Raw genomic sequence first — 19,524 nt, 5'->3', positions numbered from 1 at the left:
GTGAGGCATTGAACCTTTCTGTAATAGTTGCGTACAAGGTCTCCTCAGTTTTCCTTAGTTGCTGAAAAAGATGGATCATCAGAATCATTCAGTCATTAATGGAAAGGGTTCAAAATACCAAATAATTTTGGTGGGACCGTGAAGGATGTTGAGGACACTTCAGGACAACAAGGGACTCGTGATACAACTAACTAGCTGTTGATCATCGAGGTAACAACAAGAAGGAATTAAGAATCAAGTATATGCAAACTTTTGAACGGGGGGTCATTTTTATTAAATTCAACTATTATGGTGGGACTATACTATACTGATTGTTTTTATGTGAATATCTTAAGTCAGTACTAAATAAAAAATAAAAAATTTGTATGATCCCTCTTTATTTTGGTCAAATAATTTTTCATTTTGCAGATACTTGCAAAGTGCATGTAAAATTTAACAACTGTACACCCACACACTTACCTTCAAAAGTTGGGCTAGCATCACTCAAACTTCACTCAAAAGATAGAAACTGTTATTTTAAATTGTAATAATTATTTCACACTATTCCTTTTTTTTACTTTATTTTTTGATCAAATAAATGCAGCGTTGATCCACATAAAATAATTCTCTTAAAAAATCCCTGTGTGTATATACAGCTTTGGTTCCAAAAGAAAAGATGTTGTGGTAACTGCAAGTTTTAAGGTTGCTCTCTCTGAAGTCTATCCATGAGTCAGAAAGAGAGAGAAGAGGGGAAATTTAACCATCTGTTTGTTTGAGACGGTAGCAGTAACCATAGCAAACATTCATCTTACAAAGCCACAATATGGTGCATATTAAAGTGCAACTGAGCATCCTGCGGTACAACAAATCTCTGAATTTCTTTATCCAGAGTTTGTGTCTAGTGAATGCATTGGGCACTACAATGGGACAGTGGAAGGTCTGTGTTAGCTGGTCATGCACAAAATGTTTCCGTGTGTCCGTCTGTGAGCCATTGAACACAGCCTGGTGTTATGGGGATGGAAAGTATGTTTAAATTTAAACATATTTTCAGGGAGGATGCTATTCAAAATATACTTGTAGAAGCACATGGCATTTTATATATATATTATATATATATATATATATATATATATATATACTTTCTATTAATCAAAGAATCCTAAAAACATGTATCACAGTTTCCACAAAAATATTAAGCAGCCCAACAGTTTTCATCATTGATAATATAAGAAATGTTTCTTGAGCAGGAAGTCAGCATATTGGAATGATTTCTGAAGAATCATGTGATACTGATGAGCAGAGTAATGATGTTATTATTACTTTTTTTTTATTGGAATAATATTTCCCCGTTTTTACTGTATCTTTAATCCAATAAATGCCATGGTACAGCCATGTTAAGTATAAGGGACTTCTTTCAAAAATATAAAAAATCTTTACAAACCCAAACCTCTGAACAATAGTGTAATGTCTTATAATGCATCAAACTGCTTCCGTGTACAACTGTTGGTGCAAGCTACATTAAAGTGATTATTACGTTTTGAATATGGAAATTTTTCTTTACAAAACGCATCGGTTCACTAAAGGAGGACTTGGTTCAACCCCAGTGGGCCATGTGAGAAACCTTTTCATTTTTTTTTTATGGATTGGGCCACTTTTTATTTAACTTCTTTTGGACTGATGCATGTAACACCCGCTGAGTGGCATTAAATAGTTTGAAAGATCAAAGGCAATTTTTTATATAACTCTGACTGGATTTGTCTGAAAGAAGAAAGTCATATAAGATGACGTGAGGGTGAGTAATTTATGGGCTATTTTTTTTTTTTTTTGGGTGAACTTACCCTTTAAAAGGATTTGTAAACAACCTGGACTTTGAATGCTACATGCATCAAGGTGCTTTCTAATGGTACCTTCATTACTAGAGTCCAGTATGCTGTGGCTGAAGTCTTGACCCTGTAGGATTGTCTCAATGATATCATCAGCATCCACTCTGGTAGCATCCACTCGCTTTAGCTGAGACTCAACCGAATCCTGTTTACAGGGTGCCTAAAATACAAACACATATTTTGTCAATGACTTCACTCAAAGATTTTTCTAAGAACACATTTTGCAGGAAGAGCTAATGCACACAACACATGTTTACCTGTTGGCTGTGATCCCACTGTGGGACGGTGTGGCTAAGTGGTGGGGTAAAGGTGTGCAAGCCTGTGTGCGAGACTCTCTGTCCTCACTGGGCTCTGGTAGGCTGCCAACCCCAGTGGAGGCACTGCCCACAGACAAGTTCCTCCGATGAGAGAACTCTGTCAGGCTGGAGGAGCGTGAGTGACCTGTGCTGTAGCCTACAAGAATGTCCAGACTGATCAATATTATGATGTTTTATCATGCAAAACATTTGATGTGAATGGACAGACCGGAAAGCTTGGACTGCTGGCTGGCGTAGCTGGCGGTTCTTGAGTGACCACACTTTCCCAGTTCATCTGGAACAGAACCATGACTGAAGCCAATTTTTCCTGGGTTTTCTAGAAGATGAAAAAAAATAAAAATAAAAAATCAGTGAAATTTTTGAAATGTGAACTAGATCAGTTCTTTAAGAATATTACATACACTACCATAGTCAAAAGTTTGGAATTACAGTTTTAAAAATAAATACAAACAAATACAAACAAATACACAAAAATATATAAATCAATTACATTTTAAAATATTCAAATAGAAGGCAATTATTTTTAAATAGAATAATATTTCACAATATTAAGTTTTTCACTTTATTTTTTAATTAAATAAATTCAGCCTTTGTGAGCAAAAGAAACTTCTTTCAAAAACATAAAAAAACATATTATTCCAAACTTGACCGGTATATAAAGGCAATGATTCTGTGTGATGATTGTGGAGGTACCTGTATAGATTGCATTCTGCGTCTCTCCTCTTCTGTCCTCATGTAGACATGTCTCTGTTTCTCCTGGAAAACCAATCGTCATTGCAGTGGATGGAGGCCTGGGAGAGTCAAAAATATCTCCATTAAAAACATATAAACAAACTAAAACATAACAAATCATCAAAATAAGACATTGTTGCATACACAAAATCACATTGTATTCAATATAATATTCTTAACTGAAACATTTTTACAAAATATATTTACACAAATTTATTTAAATATTTAAATTAACTCAGGCTCCCAATTCTTTAATTGAGAGCCTTAAAGGGTTAGTTCACCCAAGTCATTAATGGACCTGTTAGACCGCTCATTTTCGAAACAAAGTTTAAGATATTTTAGATTTAGTCCGAGAGCTCTCAGTCCCTCCATTGAAAGTGTGTATATGGTATACTGTCCATGTCCAGAAAGGTAATACAAACATCATCAAAGTAGTCCATGTGACATTAGAGGGTCAGTTAAAATTTGTTGAAGCATTGAAAATACATTTTGGTCCAAAAATAATAACTGACCCTCTGATGTCACATGGACTACTTTGATGATGTTTTTCTTACCTTTCTGGACATGGACAGTAGACTGTACACACAGCTTCAATGGAGAAACTGAGAGCTCTCGGACTAAATCTAAAATATCTTAAACTGTGTTCTGAAGATGAACAGAGGTCTCACGGGTTTGGAATGACATGAGGGTGAGTCATTAATGACATAATTTTCATTTTTGGGTGAACTAATCCTTTAATATTTAGAAAGAAAAAGTCATACAGGTCTGAAAAATAAGGTTGAATGAATGATGACAGAATTGTATTTTTGATAGAATTATTCTTTTAATAAGCTGAACCCAGCCAGGTCAAGTATAAACTATATACAAATATTTCCAGAGAAAGTAAAATCTATAAAAGACAGATTTCAGAGGGATATTAATCCATAAAGTTCTAATCTGGCATTTCACTGTTTTTAGTGTCTCTAAAACTGACAGTGACATAAAACTGTGACGCACTAGCCAGAGCTAAAAGCACTTGAGGCGCAGTATGAGCACTCCCACAAACACCCGATAACACTCCTGTAGGCCTCAAACACACAATTTTGGGACACACCACCAAACCCTTTTTATTTTTATAAATGTGTATGACTATTTTTGACAACCATCCACAGTGAAGGGATGACACAACTCTCACTAGAGCTTGATTCACACGTTTGTGACGACAGAAGTGGGAGTAAATACACACACCCGTCCACCAACCCACCTCTTCTTGGGGGTTTATTTTTCACTTATTTCACACTGTATGTGTTGCTTTAATGGGAGATTGTTGCCAACTCACTTATGTAACAGGAAGCACACCTCAGTGTTTCTGGGTAATGTGATATGACGAATATTACCCCTCTAAATGTCAGGATAAATGTCAAAGATTTCAACATACACGCAAACACATCCACATAATTACTCTAATCTGAAACCGCGTCAACTGTAAACAGCTTCAAGCAACACTGTATCTGAACAAACTCAGACCAACATAACAAAATCCCTGTATATAAATGTTTTAATGTTAATTATTGATCATAGATGCTGTAAATGTTATTTTCTATTACCATTAACATTATTATATTACCAGTGTTGAATAATGTAACATTTTTCATTACTATGCTGCTACTAATATTCATCATTCAGAAACCATTCTACCATGCTGATATGCTGCTCAAGAAACATTTATTATTATTTTCAGTGTTAAAAACAAATCTGCAAAATTTTTAACACACCTTATTGAGGATTTTTACTTGTCACTGTTGATCAATTGAATTAAAGTATTTTTTAATTTCTTTCAAACATAAACCTTACTGCTTACTTTAGAATGGTTGTGTAAACCTGCCACATTAATCAAAGTTTCAAGCTGCAGACACTTCTGTGTCTGACTGTCACCTCTGTTTTACTAAACATCACCAGGAAGTGGTTGAACCAGACTTCCTGTCTTCATGCGGTCCTAGACATTGGTTTCAGAAAAACACTGGCACAAGCACTCTGACACAGCCACACGGACACGCGAACAAATATAAAGGCATCACGGCAGTTGTGTCTGCTGTTGTCGCACAAAGTTTCAAGGTCATTCTGACCTGCTGGGTTACTCTGTGTGACATAAGCGACAATCCTGTTAAAAAAAGACCAGTGTTGACCAGTATGAATTTAAGGCTGGTTTGGTGCTGCTCGACCAGCATGGTCTTTCTGTATCCCTTGTTAAACTTAAATAAACCAGGTTGTGTAATGCTGGAGACCAAAACATCAAAAACATTTCATATTTTCAGAAGGATGAAGATTTTGATTTGAATATGAAATGTAAACACTTTAAAATTAATTAAGAGACAACTTACGTTTTAAAGCAGGGATCACCCGACATTAGCTGCATACTGATTATTAACTAGAGAAAGAGAGAGATGTGGTTACATACATATTCAGTATGAAATAAAGCAGATTGTATATCTTATTAATACCTCTGAAAACATTAAATACATCAGATACCACAGAATTGTGTGATAAATTGTATTTTCACAAAGTATTTTTAAGTGGTGCCACTTCTCAGAAAACCCAATATAAAGCTTTTTTTTACTTATAATATTCTGTTTACTTTGTAATTATTGTTACAAAAATTACAAAATTACAACTTCAAATATAATAAAAAATATAACATAACCTGCATTAATTAATTGTAATAATTATTATATTACGAATATTAATTAATAATAATAATCATGTCATTAATAATGTTTTTTTTTTCATTATCATAATAATACTAACAACTCACAGGGGTCATATGACATTTAAAAAAAAAGAGCATTATTTTGTGTATTTGGTGTAATGGAATGTGCTTATGCGGTTTAAGGTAAAAAAAAAAAATTCATTATTTTCCACATACTGTACATTATTGTTGCTCCTCTATGCTCTGCCTTTCTGAAATGCATAGATTTTCACAAAGCTCATCTTAAAGAAAAGCGAGGTGTATGCTGATTGGCCAGCTTTCCAGTGCTTTGATTGGTCGAATACCTCAAACGTGTGACAGAAAGGTTACGCCCCTTACCATACTGTGATGCTGTGTCCCGGTGCGATGAGACCAATAAAACCCATTACAGACAAAGCATTTATTGCATCCAGTGGGGACAAAATTACTGATTATAATGATTTATACCGTCTTTTTACACGTTGCGTTGCATCACGCCGCATAAACATAAAACCATGTCTGCATTTGTGATCGGACAAACAACAAACAAGTTGTAGGTTACTCTCCCAGGAAACAGTCCTCATCCTCCGTAAAATGCATTGCACACATCTGAATATTTAGGTTGAACTGTTCTGAAACAGCATTGTAGATACAACTTAACCACTGATTTCTAGTTGTGTCCTCTTTTGGAAAACCAAACGAAAAAGTTTCGCTTTCACAACGAAAACACACAGCGTCTCCACGCCATGGCGGCGGCAGCAGCAACAATGCTACAGCGAGAATCGAAGGTATGCATTGTGTAAACATTTGGGTGGTGTTATGCATATCTTCCCACACAGTGACGTAGACCTGCAGGGGCGTGTTTAAACGACGCGTTTTAGGGAGGACTGGACAAGTCTTAACTTTTCATAAAGAATATCTCTTTGGGTTTGAGACTTTAGTCTTTGTAACTTTAGGGAACCTATCTATTCACAAACAGCTTGTAACACTTCAAAGAGAAAGGAAAACTTGAATCGCGTCCCCTTTAAAAATAATAATAATAATCACTTCACTTGTGAGAACCATTGTTGGGTGTTGTTTTCTTAAAGGCCCAATTATCAGCAAACCCAATATTAAAGAATTAAATAGAAGCGTGTGAATATTGCAGAAACATCCCTTATGAGCTGTAAAATAACTGTAATGCGTCACATGGCTTGTTTCTATAATAAATGTATAAATATGACAACACATATGTGTCCAACTGTGACTGCAGTGATGGTCTGGTCAAGTTTGAGGCTCTCTACAGATATAAATGTGCAGGCCTGTGGAATTTTGTGACCTCTCTGAAGTGGAAGTGGAAGGATACAGGGCTGTGGAATTCTGGGGGTGCTGTGAACAGCTCTAGGCGTAGGTGGGGGTTGTGGATTGGAAAACACAGCTCAACACAGGCCAGAGCATGCCACACATAACCCACATGAAGAGGAACATGAAGTTACACAACACCACACACAGATCTGAGAGGACACGCCCCCTCACCCACCCCCTAGCAACAGTATGTTTATGATATAAATAAAGAATAAAATACGGAGGGAATGTAGTCTCAACACAAAGGGGACGACTGTGAATCTTCATTATAAAGTTGTTCCGCTATATATGTGTGTGTGTGTGTGTGTGTGTGTGTGTGTACCTTCAGTATAGAGTTGTCCTGACGAGTGTTTTTGGTGTTGTACCCCTCCAATAAACAACGCCGTGTGGTGCTTCCTGAACCGGCAAACTCAGCCAAGTTTAAATCAGCAAAGCCAAGCTGTGACACACACACAAACACACACATCGTATCAGAGCCAGTGATCTGATAGGAATAAAATAAAGCTTCATAATCTATGGATGAACTGAGCTTACCTTTGCAAACGTCTTCCCACCTTTGAGCTCCTTCATAAAAAAATTAATTAATAAATAAAGGTTAAACCTCACCCAATCCAACACCGTTTGCACAGATACACACTCAAATGTTTCTGCTTAGAGCAGAATTTAAGAATAAGAATGCTACATCATACCTTTCTTACAGATACCCGAAAAACACATGGATCCAACACCCCTGTCCCTGCATTAGCACTCATCTTGCATAAAAAGGAGAATTTTTTCTTCCATTTAACACAATTCACCAGAACTGGCTCTCTGCAGAAGAAAACACAAAAAGATAGTGTAGACAGACAATACAAACAGACAGCTAGATAAAATGACAGAATGATTCACAGTTAGTTAGACAGAAAGATAGAATAACAGGCAGACTGATAGATAGATAGATAGATAGATAGATAGATAGATAGATAGATAGATAGATAGATAGATAGATAGACACAACTATTACAATAAAAAGTTTAAATAAAAAGACATGAATTTCGCAGATATAAAAAGTATTGGTGAAAATAGTAGCTATTTACCGTTTTTGCCCCAATACAAAAGAACATTTCTACAAGCTCTATTATTACTGCTGTGTTATTAGGGAAAGTGATTTAGTCAAGGCATTTGTCAAAGGAGATTTGATTGAGAAGGTAAATTACAGTGTCTACTCTACAATGAGAGGATTAGTAATAGTTTGTTACACTATCTGTGACGTCATGTTTGCTCTGGTTGCAAAAGACTGTGGATTCTGTAATGGATATTTCTGAATACTGCTTCCCACAGAAGTTTTATTTTTCTGCTTTTTCCGTGTCTGTGGTGTACCGCTCTCTCATTCAAAAGACTCTTCCCTCGTTCATCCTGAAAATCCAGTAACACTAATGCCAAGTACACCTTCGTCTGTGACGTTCATGAGGAGGAACTTCTGGCATCTGTTAATTCAGAATGTAACCGTTTTGTAAAATGCACTGTTGTCACAGCAAGTCCAGTCTTGACGGTTAGAGGAAGAAATGTATTAGCTAATCAGACACAGCTCACTTTTGCCGACCTGTTGAGTTCCCTGTAGAGCACTGCCTCTCTCATTCAACCCCCTTGGCTAAATACACGTTCCTCTTCCTTTTAATGAAACGATCTGAACTGTTTCGTAAAACGTCTCGAGGTTAATTGAATCAAAAGTTAAGATGACAACACGTGAACATTAAAAGCTTCTAATCAGCTTTAATTCATTCAAAACTAATCAGGCAAGCTACTGTTAATAAATCACTTATTGCAAGATTAAAAAGGTTTGATGTTCCTTATCACTCGTAATGCAATATATTCAGCCACAGAAACAAATGTATTATTTAGCATTACTTCATATTGACACCTGAGCATTAATTTTAAAAGACCCCCCCCCCTTCTCTCACTCACACACACACACACTACTTAAAATAATAAAATAAAACAATACAATATACAGGATGAATATTGTTTTACCTTGAGGACTCGTCTGAAAAGCCTCCGTCCGTTAGTCGAACCTTGCAGAACAGAACTCCATTCACGTATGGGACAGATGACAGCTCCTCCAGCTCCACATCTACTTTAAACTTAAACCTCTTCTTTTTCATCATGATGAATGCCATTGATCGAATATGTGAAGGACGACAAATTTGCTGTTGTACTCCACGAAAGGGATTTCAGGAGAAGAACCCAAACGCTCTGACGCGCCTCAGCGTCGTTTGAGTCGCCGCGCGTGCGGGACGCTAGTCTTTTAAACGCTGCTGTGTCAACTGAGTTGAACTGACAACTGACGACATTTTAAAATAAAAGTCCATCCAAAATATTTTCGGATATGATATTTCATGCTCACAATAAGAAATAATAAAACATATCATTATTTATTTGTGTGAATTAATTATATGTATTTTATGTAGCAATTAATCTATAGGAATTTATTTATTTATTTACTATTTTTATGGTTTTTATGACCCGTGTCGAAAAAAAAAACACCTAGTCCAAATGGAGGATGTAAATCAGTGTAAGCTGTATAACGGTATAGCAGAATACTTATATAAAATGCAAAGATATCGGTTGTCACTCTGTATAACACAATAATATGTATTTTAGGCTTTATAGGATATATTATAAATTGCTTATTTTTATAGGATTTCTGAACGCATGATTTCAGTTTTAAAACTACAAAGTATATTTTATATAGCATGGACTCATATTCTATCACTATAATAAACGCATTTATAACATGGAAAACAATTTCCATAGAATATTATAATTCTATTAGAATATATGCCTAAGAATATTTATATTTATTACTGCACGTATAAATTGTAAGTATATTTTTGTATACATTTATTTAGCACTTTATATTATACTGTGTATGTCAACCCAAAGAGGGTTTTTGTGAAAATCTTGAAGTAAAATCAGTTTCTTCCAATAATAATAATAATAATAATAATAATTAAAGCTGCAAGCAGCGATGAACGGGCCCTCGCACCCGGGCTCACCGGCAGCGAGTGGCTTTAGTAAATAGGTGAACGGTGAGAAATATGCATTTAAACTCATAAATATAAGTGGAATATATCAAAGTTTACTCCATATTTGTGCCAATCTTTGTGTTGCCAGTAGGTGGTGCTCTCATTATAATGGACTATTGGCCTTCAGATGTGTTCAGGGCAGGACTCTTATTGAACATGTGAAGTTTGGGGAAGATCGAACAAATTATGCCTGAGTTACAACAACTTCTCTTGCTGTGGCGAGACATCAAAATTTGTCATGACGCCATGGACACGCCCTTTAACAAAAACTCAAGATCTCCACAAGTTAACATTGCACAGGCCTTTAGATTAGACTGACTACAAAAAAATACATTAATCTCAAAAAAATTCTAGGAGTAGTTTGTCACAGCATACAACATGTCACTTCCTGTTGCCAGCAGGTGGCGCTATGACTATAACTGAATATGGGCATGTAGATCTGTTAAGGGTAGAAGTCTTATCTAACATGTGAAGTTTGGGGCAGATTGGACATTGTAAATCTGAGTAACAGCAACTTCCTTTTTCATGGCGAAACATCGAAATTTGTCAGGCCGCCATGGACATGCCCTTTAACGAAACCTCAAAATCTTTGCAATCTAACATCGCAAATTCCTTTAGATTTAACTGACCAAGTTTGGTGTTGATCTGAATATATCTCTAGGAGTAGTTTGTTAAAGTACAACCCCTGAAAATGGCAAAAACAACACCAATTTTGCAGAGAAAATTCTAAATAACCGACTTCCTGATGGGATTCGAATTTCGTACCAAGAGACTTTTTTGTAGGTATTGGTGTGTTACATGTGTGTACCGACTTTTGTACATGTACGTGAAAAATAGCTCGAGGCACACTCCATTGAATTTGCATATGCACTCCGTTGAAAGTTTATAGGTGGCGCTATCGAGCCATTTTGCCACACCCAATGGAATATTGGCCTTCAGATCTGTTCAGGCCAGGACCCTTATCACACACGTGAAGTTTGGGCAAGATCGGACACTTTATGCCTGAGTTATAACATCTTTTATTCCCATGACGAGACATCGAACTTCGTCACGGCACCATGGAAACGCCTTTTAACAAAAACTCAAGATCTTCACAACTAAACATCACACAGGTCTTTAGATTAGACTGACCACAAAAAAGACATTGATGTCATACAATTTCTAGAAATAGTCTGTCACAGTGTAAAATATGTCACTTCCTGTTGCCAATAGGTGGCGCTATGACTATAACTGAATATGGGCATGTAGATCTGTTCAGGTCAAGAGTCTCATCCAACATGTGAAGTTTGGGGCAGATTGGACATTGTATGTCTGAGTTACAGCAACTTCCTTTTTCATGGCGAAACATCGAAATTTGTCAGGCCGCCATGGACACGCCCTTTAACGAAATCTAAAGATCTTCACAATTTAACATCGCAAAGGGCTTAAGATTACACTGACCAGGTTTGGTGTTGATCTGAATAAATCTCTAGGAGGAGTTCGTTAAAGTACAACCCATGAAAATGGCAAAAACAACACCAATTTTGAAGGGAAAATTCAAAATAACCGACTTCCTGTTGGGATCCGGATTTCGTACCAAGAGACTTTTTTGTAGGTATTGGAGTGTTACATGTGTGTACCAATTTTTGTACATGTACGTGAAACATAGCTCGAGGCGCACTCCGTTGAAAGTGTATAGGTGGCGCTATAGAGCCATTCTGCCACACCCGGTGGAATATTGGCCTGCAGATCTGTTCAGGCCAGGACTCTTATCACACATGTGAAGTTTGGGGAAGATCGGACATTTTATGCCTGAGTTATAACATCTTTTATTCCCATGGCGAGACATCGAACTTCGTCGCGGCGCCATGAACAAGCCTTTTAACGAAAACTCAAGATCTTCACAACTGAACATCGCACAGGCCTTTAGATTAGACTGACCACAAAAAAGACATTGATGTCATAAAATTTCTAGGAGTAGTTCGTCGCAGCGTAAAATATGTCACTTCCTGTTGCCAATAGGTGGCGCTATGACTATAACTGAATATGGGCATGTCAATCTGTTCAGGTTCGGAGTCTCATCAAACATGTGAAGTTTGGGGCAGATTGGACATTGTATGTGTGAGTTATAGCAACTTCATTTTTCATGGCGAATCATCGAAATTCGCCAGGCCGCCACGGACACGCCCTTCAACGAAAACTCAAGATCTTCGCAATTTAACATCGCAAAGGCCTTTAGATTAGGCATACCAAATTTGGTGTTGATTTGAAGAACTCTCTAGGAGGAGTTCGTTAAAATACAACACATGGAAATGACCAAAATTACACAAAATATGCTCATAATATTAAAAATAACCGACTTCCTGTTGGGTTTAGAATTTCGCTCCAAGAGTCTTTTTTGTAGGTATTGGTGTGTTACATATGTGTGCCAATTTTCGTGCATGTACGTGAAACATAGCTGGAAGGCTGTTGATTTTCTTGGTATAGGTGGCGCTGTCGAGCCATTTTGCCACACCCTCTTCTGAATCCTATATCAGACGAAAATTTTCACCAGGTTTGACGCGTGTGCAAAGTTTCATGACTTTTTGAGCATGTTAAAGCCCTCAAAAATGCGATTCATTCGGGAGAAGAAGAAGAAGAAGAATAATAATAATATTAAAGCTGCAAGCAGCGATGAACGGGCCCTCGCACCCGGGCTCACCGGCAGCGAGTGGCTTTAGTTAATAGGTGAACGGTGAGAAATATGCGTTTAAACTCATAAATATAAGTAGAATATATGAATGTTTATTCCATATATGTGCCAATCTTCCTGTTGCCAGCAGGTGGCGCTATCATTGTAATGGAATATTGGCCTTCAGATGTGTTCAGGGCAGGACTTTTATCGAACATGTGAGGTTTGGGGAGGATTGGACATTTTATGCCTGAGTTACAACAACTTCTCTTGCTGTGGCGAGACATCAAAATTTGTCATGGCTCCATGTACACGCCCTTTAACAAAAACTCAAGATCTCCACAAGTTAACATTGCACAGGCCTTTAGATTAGACTGAATAAAAAAAATACTTTAATCTCAAAAAAATTCTAGGAGTAGTTTGCTGCAGCGTAAAACATGTCACTTCCTGTTGCCAGCAGGTGGCGCTATGACTATAACTGAAAATGGGCATGTAGATCTGTTAAGGGAAGAAGTCTTATCTAACATGTGAAGTTTGGGGCAGATTGGACATTGTATGTCTGAGTTACAGCAACGTCCTTTTTCATGGCGAAACATCGAAATTTGGCAGGCCGCCATGGACACGCCCTTTAACGAAACCTCAAGATCTTCGCAATTTAACATCACAAAGGCCTTTAGATTACATTGAAGAAGTTTGGTGTTGATCTGAATAAATCTCTAGGAGGAGTTCGTTAAAGTACAACCCCTGAAAATGGCAAAAACAACACCAATTTTGAAGGGAAAATTCTAAATAACCGACTTCCTGTTGGGATCCGGATTTCGTACCAAGAGACTTTTTTGTAGGTATTGGAGTGTTACATGTGTGTACCAATTTTTGTACATGTACGTGAAACATAGCTCGAGGCGCACTCCGTTTAAAGTGTATAGGTGGCGCTATCGAGCCATTCTGCCACACCCAGTGGAATATTGGCCTGCAGATCTGTTCAGGCCAGGACTCTTATCACACATGTGAAGTTTGGGGAAGATCGGACATTTTATGCCTGAGTTATAACATCTTTTATTCCCATGGCGAGACATCGAACTTCGTTGCGGCGCCATGAACAAGCCTTTTAACGAAAATTCAAGATCTTCACAACTGAACATGGCACAGGCCTTTAGATTAGACTGACCACAAAAAAGACATTGATGTCATAAAATTTGTAGGAGTAGTTCGTCGCAGCGTAAAATATGTCACTTCCTGTTGCCAATAGGTGGCGCTATGACTATAACTGAATATGGGCATGTCAATCTGTTCAGGTTCGGAGTCTCATCAAACATGTGATGTTTGGGGCAGATTGGTCATTGTATGTGTGAGTTATAGCAACTTCATTTTTCATGGCGAATCATCGAAATTCGCCAGGCCGCCACGGACACGCCCTTCAACGAAAACTCAAGATCTTCGCAATTTAACATCGCTAAGGCCTTTAGATTAGGCATACCAAATTTGGTGTTGATTTGAAAAAATCTCTAGGAGGAGTTCGTTAAAATACAACACATGGAAATGACCAAAATTACACAAAAAATGCTCATAATATTAAAAATAACCGACTTCCTGTTGGGTTTAGAATTTCGCTCCAAGAGTCTTTTTTGTAGGTATTGGTGTGTTACATATGTGTGCCAATTTTCGTGCATGTACGTGAAACATAGCTTGAAGGCTGTTGATTTTCTTGGTATAGGTGGCGCTGTCGAGCCATTTTGCCACACCCTCTTCTGAATCCTATATCACACGAAAATTTTCACCAGGTTTGACGCGTGTGCAAAGTTTCATGACTTTTTGAGCATGTTAAAGCCCTCAAAAATGCGATTCATTCGGGAGAAGAAGAAGAAGAAGAATAATAATAATAATAATAATAATAATAATAATAATTAAAGCTGCAAGCAGCGATGAACGGGCCCTCGCACCCGGGCTCACCGGCAGCGAGTGGCTTTAATTAATAGGTGAACGGTGAGAAATATGCGTTTAAACTCATAAATATAAGTAGAATATATCAATGTTTATTCCATATATGTTCCAATCTTCCTGTTGCCAGCAGGTGGCGCTATCATTATAATGGAAAATTGGCCTTCAGATGTGTTCAGGGCAGGACTTTTATCGAACATGTGAGGTTTGGGGAGGATTGGACATTTTATGCCTGAGTTACAACAACATCCTATTTCATGGCGAAACAATGAAATTTGTCAGGCCGCCATGGACACGCCCTTTAACGAAACCTCAAGATCTTCGCAATTTAAGATCGCAAAAGGCTTTAGATTACACTGACCAAGTTTGGTGTTGATCTGAATAAATATCTAGGAGGAGTTTGTTAAAGTACAACCCCTGAAAATGGCCAAAACAACACTAATTTTGCAGAGAAAATTCCAAATAACTGACTTCCTGTTGGGATTCGGACTTCGTACCAAGAGACTTTTTCGTAGATATTGGTGTGTTACATGTGTGTACCGATTTTTGTACATGTACGTGAAACATAGCTCAAGGCGCACTCCGTTTAAAGTGTATACGCACTCCGTTGAAAGTTTATAGGTGGCGCTATTGAGCCATTTTGCCACACTCGATGGAATATTGGCCTTCAGATCTGTCCAGGCCAGGACCCTTATCACACAAGTGAAGTTTGGGCAAGATCGGACATTTTATGCCTGAGTTATAACATCTTTTATTCCCATGGCGAGACATTGAACTTCATCACGGCGCCCATGGACACACCTTTTAACAAAAACTCAAGATATTCACAACTAAACATCATACAGGTCTTTAGATTAGACTGACCACAAAAAAGACATTGATGTCATAAAATTTCTAGGAGTAGTTTGTCGCAGTGTAAAATATGTAACTTCCTGTTGCCAATAGGTGGCGCTATGACTATAACTGAATATTGGCATGTAGATCTGTTCAGGTCAAGAGTCTTATCCAACATTTGAAGTTTGGGGCAGATTGGACATTGTATGTCTGAGTTACAGCAACTTCCTTTTTCATGGCGAAACATCGAAATTTGTCAGGCCGCCATGGACCCGCCCTTTAACGAAACCTCAAGTCCTTCGCAATTTATTATCGCAAAGGGCTTTAGATTACACTGACCAAGTTTGGTATTGATCTGAATAAATCTCTAGGAGGAGTTCGTTAAAGTACAACCCCTGAAAATGGCAAAAACAACAGCAATTTTGAAGGGAAAATTCAAAATAACCGACTTCCTGTTGGGATCCGGATTTCGTACCAAGAGACTTTTTTGTAGGTATTGGTGAGTTACATGTGTGTACCAATTTTTGTACATGTACGTGAAACATAGCTCGAGGCGCACTCCGTTGAAAGTGTATAGGTGGCGCTATAGAGCCATTCTGCCACACCCGGTGGAATATTGTCCTGAAGATCAGTTCAGGCCAGGACTCTTATCACACATGTGAAGTTTGGGGAAGATCGGACATCTTATGCCTGAGTTATAACATCTTTTATTCGCATGGCGAGACATCGAACTTCGTCGCGGCGCCATGAACAAGCCTTTTAACGAAAGCTCAAGATCTTCACAACTGAACATCGCACAGGCCTTTAGATTAGACTGACCACAAAAAAGACATTGATGTCATAAAATTTCTAGGAGTAGTTCGTCGCAGCGTAAAATATGTCACTTCCTGTTGCCAATAGGTGGCGCTATGACTATAACTGAATATGGGCATGTCAATCTGTTCAGGTTCGGAGTCTCATCAAACATGTGAAGTTTGGGGCAGATTGGTCATTGTATGTGTGAGTTATAGCAACTTCATTTTTCATGGCGAATCATCGAAATTCGCCAGGCCGCCACGGACACGCCCTTCAACGAAAAGTCAGGATCTTCGCAATTTAACATCGCAAAGGCCTTTAGATTAGGCATACCAAATTTGGTGTTGATTTGAAGAACTCTCTAGGAGGAGTTCGTTAAAATACAACACATGGAAATGACCAAAATTACACAAAATATGCTCATAATATTAAAAATAACCGACTTCCTGTTGGGTTTAGAATTTCGCTCCAAGAGTCTTTTTTGTAGGTATTGGTGTGTTACATATGTGTGCCAATTTTCGTGCATGTACGTGAAACATAGCTGGAAGGCTGTTGATTTTCTTGGTATAGGTGGCGCTGTCGAGCCATTTTGCCACACCCTCTTCTGAATCCTATATCAGACGAAAATTTTCACCAGGTTTGACGAGTGTGCAAAGTTTCATGACTTTTTGAGCATGTTAAAGCCCTCAAAAATGCGATTCATTCGGGAGAAGAAGAAGAAGAAGAAGAAGAAGAATAATAATAATTAAAGCTGCAAGCAGCGATGAACGGGCCCTCGCACCCGGGCTCACCGGCAGCGAGTGGCTTTAGTTAATAGGTGAACGGTGAGAAATATGCGTTTAAACTCATAAATATAAGTAGAATATATCAATGTTTATTCCATATATGTGCCAATCTTCCTGTTGCCCAGCAGGTGGCGCTATCATTATAATGGAATATTGGCCTTCAGATGTGTTCAGGGCAGGACTTTTATCGAACATGTGAGGTTTGGGGAGGATTGGACACTTTATGCCTGCGTTACAACAACATCCTATTTCATGGCGAAACAATGAAATTTGTCAGGCCGCCATGGACACGCCCTTTAACGAAACCTCAAGATCTTCGCAATTTAAGATCGCAAAAGGCTTTAGATTACACTGACCAAGTTTGGTGTTGATCTGAATAAATATCTAGGAGGAGTTCGTTAAAGTACAACCCCTGAAAATGGCCAAAACAACACAAATTTTGCAGAGAAAATTCCAAATAACTGACTTCCTGTTGGGATTCGGACTTCGTACCAGAGGGACTTTTTCGTAGATATTGGTGTGTTACATGTGTGTACCGATTCTTGTACATGTACGTGAAACATAGCTCAAGGCGCACTCCGTTTAAAGTGTATACGCACTCCGTTGAAAGTGTATAGGTGGCGCTATTGAGCCATTTTGCCACACTCGATGGAATATTGGCCTTCAGATCTGTTCAGGCCAGGACCCTTATCACACAAGTGAAGTTTGGGCAAGATCGGACATTTTATGCCTGAGTTATAACATCTTTTATTCCCATGGCGAGACATTGAACTTCATCACGGCGCCATGGACACACCTTTTAACAAAAACTCAAGATATTCACAACTAAACACACACAGGTCTTAGATTAGACTGACCACAAAAAAGACATTGATGTCATAAAATTTCTAGGAGTAGTTTGTCGCAGTGTAAAATATGTAACTTCCTGTTGCCAATAGGTGGCGCTATGACTATTAACTGAATATTGGCATGTAGATCTGTTCAGGTCAAGAGTCTTATCCAACATGTGAAGTTTGGGGCAGATTGGACATTGTATGTCTGAGTTACAGCAACTTCCTTTTTCATGGCGAAACATCGAAATTTTTCAGGCCGCCATGGACCCCGCCCTTTAACGAAACCTCAAGTCCTTCGCAATTTATTATCGCAAAGGGCTTTAGATTACACTGACCAAGTTTGATGTTGATCTGAATAAATCTCTAGGAGGAGTTCGTTAAAGTACAACCCCTGAAAATGGCAAAAACAACAGCAATTTTGAAGGGAAAATTCAAAATAACCGACTTCCTGTTGGGATCCGGATTTCGTACCAAGAGACTTTTTTGTAGGTATTGGAGTGTTACATGTGTGTACCAATTTTTGTACATGTACGTGAAACATAGCTCGAGGCGCACTCCGTTGAAAGTGTATAGGTGGCGCTATAGAGCCATTCTGCCACACCCGGTGGAATATTGGCCTGAAGATCTGTTCAGGCCAGAGACCTTTATCACACATGTGAAGTTTGGGGAAGATCGGACATCTTATGCCTGAGTTTATAACATCTTTTATTCACATGGCGAGACATCGAACTTCGTCGCGGCGCCATGAACAAGCCCTTTTAACGAAAAACTCAAGATCTTCACAACTGAACATCGCACAGGCCTTTAGATTAGACTGACCACAAAAAAGACATTGATGTCATAAAATTTCTAGAGTAGTTCGTCGCAGCATAAAATATGTCACTTCCTGTTGCCAATAGGTGGCGCTATGACTATAACTGAATATGGGCATGTCAATCTGTTCAGGTTCGGAGTCTCATCAAACCATGTGAAGTTTGGGGCAGATTGGTCATTGTATGTGTGAGTTATAGCAACTTCATTTTTTATGGCGAATTCATCGAAATTCGCCAGGCCGCCACGGACACGCCCTCAACGAAAAGTCAGGATTTCGCAATTTAACATCGCAAAGGCCTTTAGATTAGGCATACCAAATTTGGTGTTGATTTGAAGAAACTCTCTAGGAGGAGTTCGTTAAAATACAACACATGGAAATGACAAAATACACAAATTTTGCTCATAATATTAAAATAACCGACTTCCTGTTGGTTTAGAAATTTCGCTCCAAGAGTCTTTTTTGTAGGTATTGGTGTGTTACATATGTGTTGCCAATTTTTCGTGCATGTAATGAAACATAGCTCGGAAGGCTGTTGATTTTCTTGGTATAGGTGGCGCTGTCGAGTCATGTTTGCCACACCCTCTTCTGAATCCTATATCAGACGAAAATTTTCACCAGGTTTGACGGCGTGTGCAAAGTTTCATGACTTTTTGAGCATGTTAAAGCCTCAAAAATGCGATTCATTCGGGAGAAGAAGAAGAAGAAGAATAATAATTAAAAAAGCTGGCAAGCAGCGATGAACGGTGCCCTGCGCTACCGGGCTCACCGGGCAGTGTGGCCTTTAGTAGATATGTGAACGTGAGAAATATGCATTTAAACTCATAAATATAAGTGGAATATGTCAAAGTTTA

At 38.3% G+C, this 19,524-nt stretch overlaps 1 protein-coding gene across 1 annotated transcript; it reads right to left on the bottom strand.

The window, feature by feature from the left end:
- Positions 1–1,985: 1,985 nt before the first annotated feature.
- LOC113040265 (protein FAM102B-like) lies at positions 1,986–9,266 on the bottom strand. The gene is made up of 9 exons (XM_026198608.1): positions 8,970–9,266; positions 7,649–7,769; positions 7,494–7,523; positions 7,282–7,398; positions 5,272–5,318; positions 2,873–2,970; positions 2,388–2,495; positions 2,120–2,315; positions 1,986–2,022 (listed from the first exon to the last, which is right to left on the bottom strand). Exons 1-9 carry the CDS (start codon positions 9,113–9,115, stop codon positions 1,986–1,988), a joined length of 900 nt encoding a protein of 299 aa, XP_026054393.1. The 5' UTR covers positions 9,116–9,266.
- Between the last annotated feature and the right edge of the window lie 10,258 nt (positions 9,267–19,524).

This window comes from Carassius auratus, chromosome 2 (genome assembly GCF_003368295.1).
Source record: "Carassius auratus strain Wakin chromosome 2, ASM336829v1, whole genome shotgun sequence".
Classification (NCBI taxonomy): Eukaryota; Metazoa; Chordata; class Actinopteri; order Cypriniformes; family Cyprinidae; genus Carassius; species Carassius auratus.
This window is presented reverse-complemented; position numbering and strand designations above follow the sequence as displayed.

Bases quoted from the DNA above. Each gene is read 5' to 3' on its own strand.
- LOC113040265 (XM_026198608.1), bottom strand. From the start codon at position 9,115: ATGGCATTCATCATGATGAAAAAGAAGAGGTTTAAGTTTAAAGTAGAT. The intron at 2,316-2,387 runs GTCTGTCCATTC...ACATTCTTGTAG, and splicing joins CCAGCAGTCCAAGCTTTCCG to GCTACAGCACAGGTCACTCA. The intron at 2,023-2,119 runs GTAAACATGTGT...TTTGTATTTTAG, and splicing joins AGTGGGATCACAGCCAACAG to GCACCCTGTAAACAGGATTC.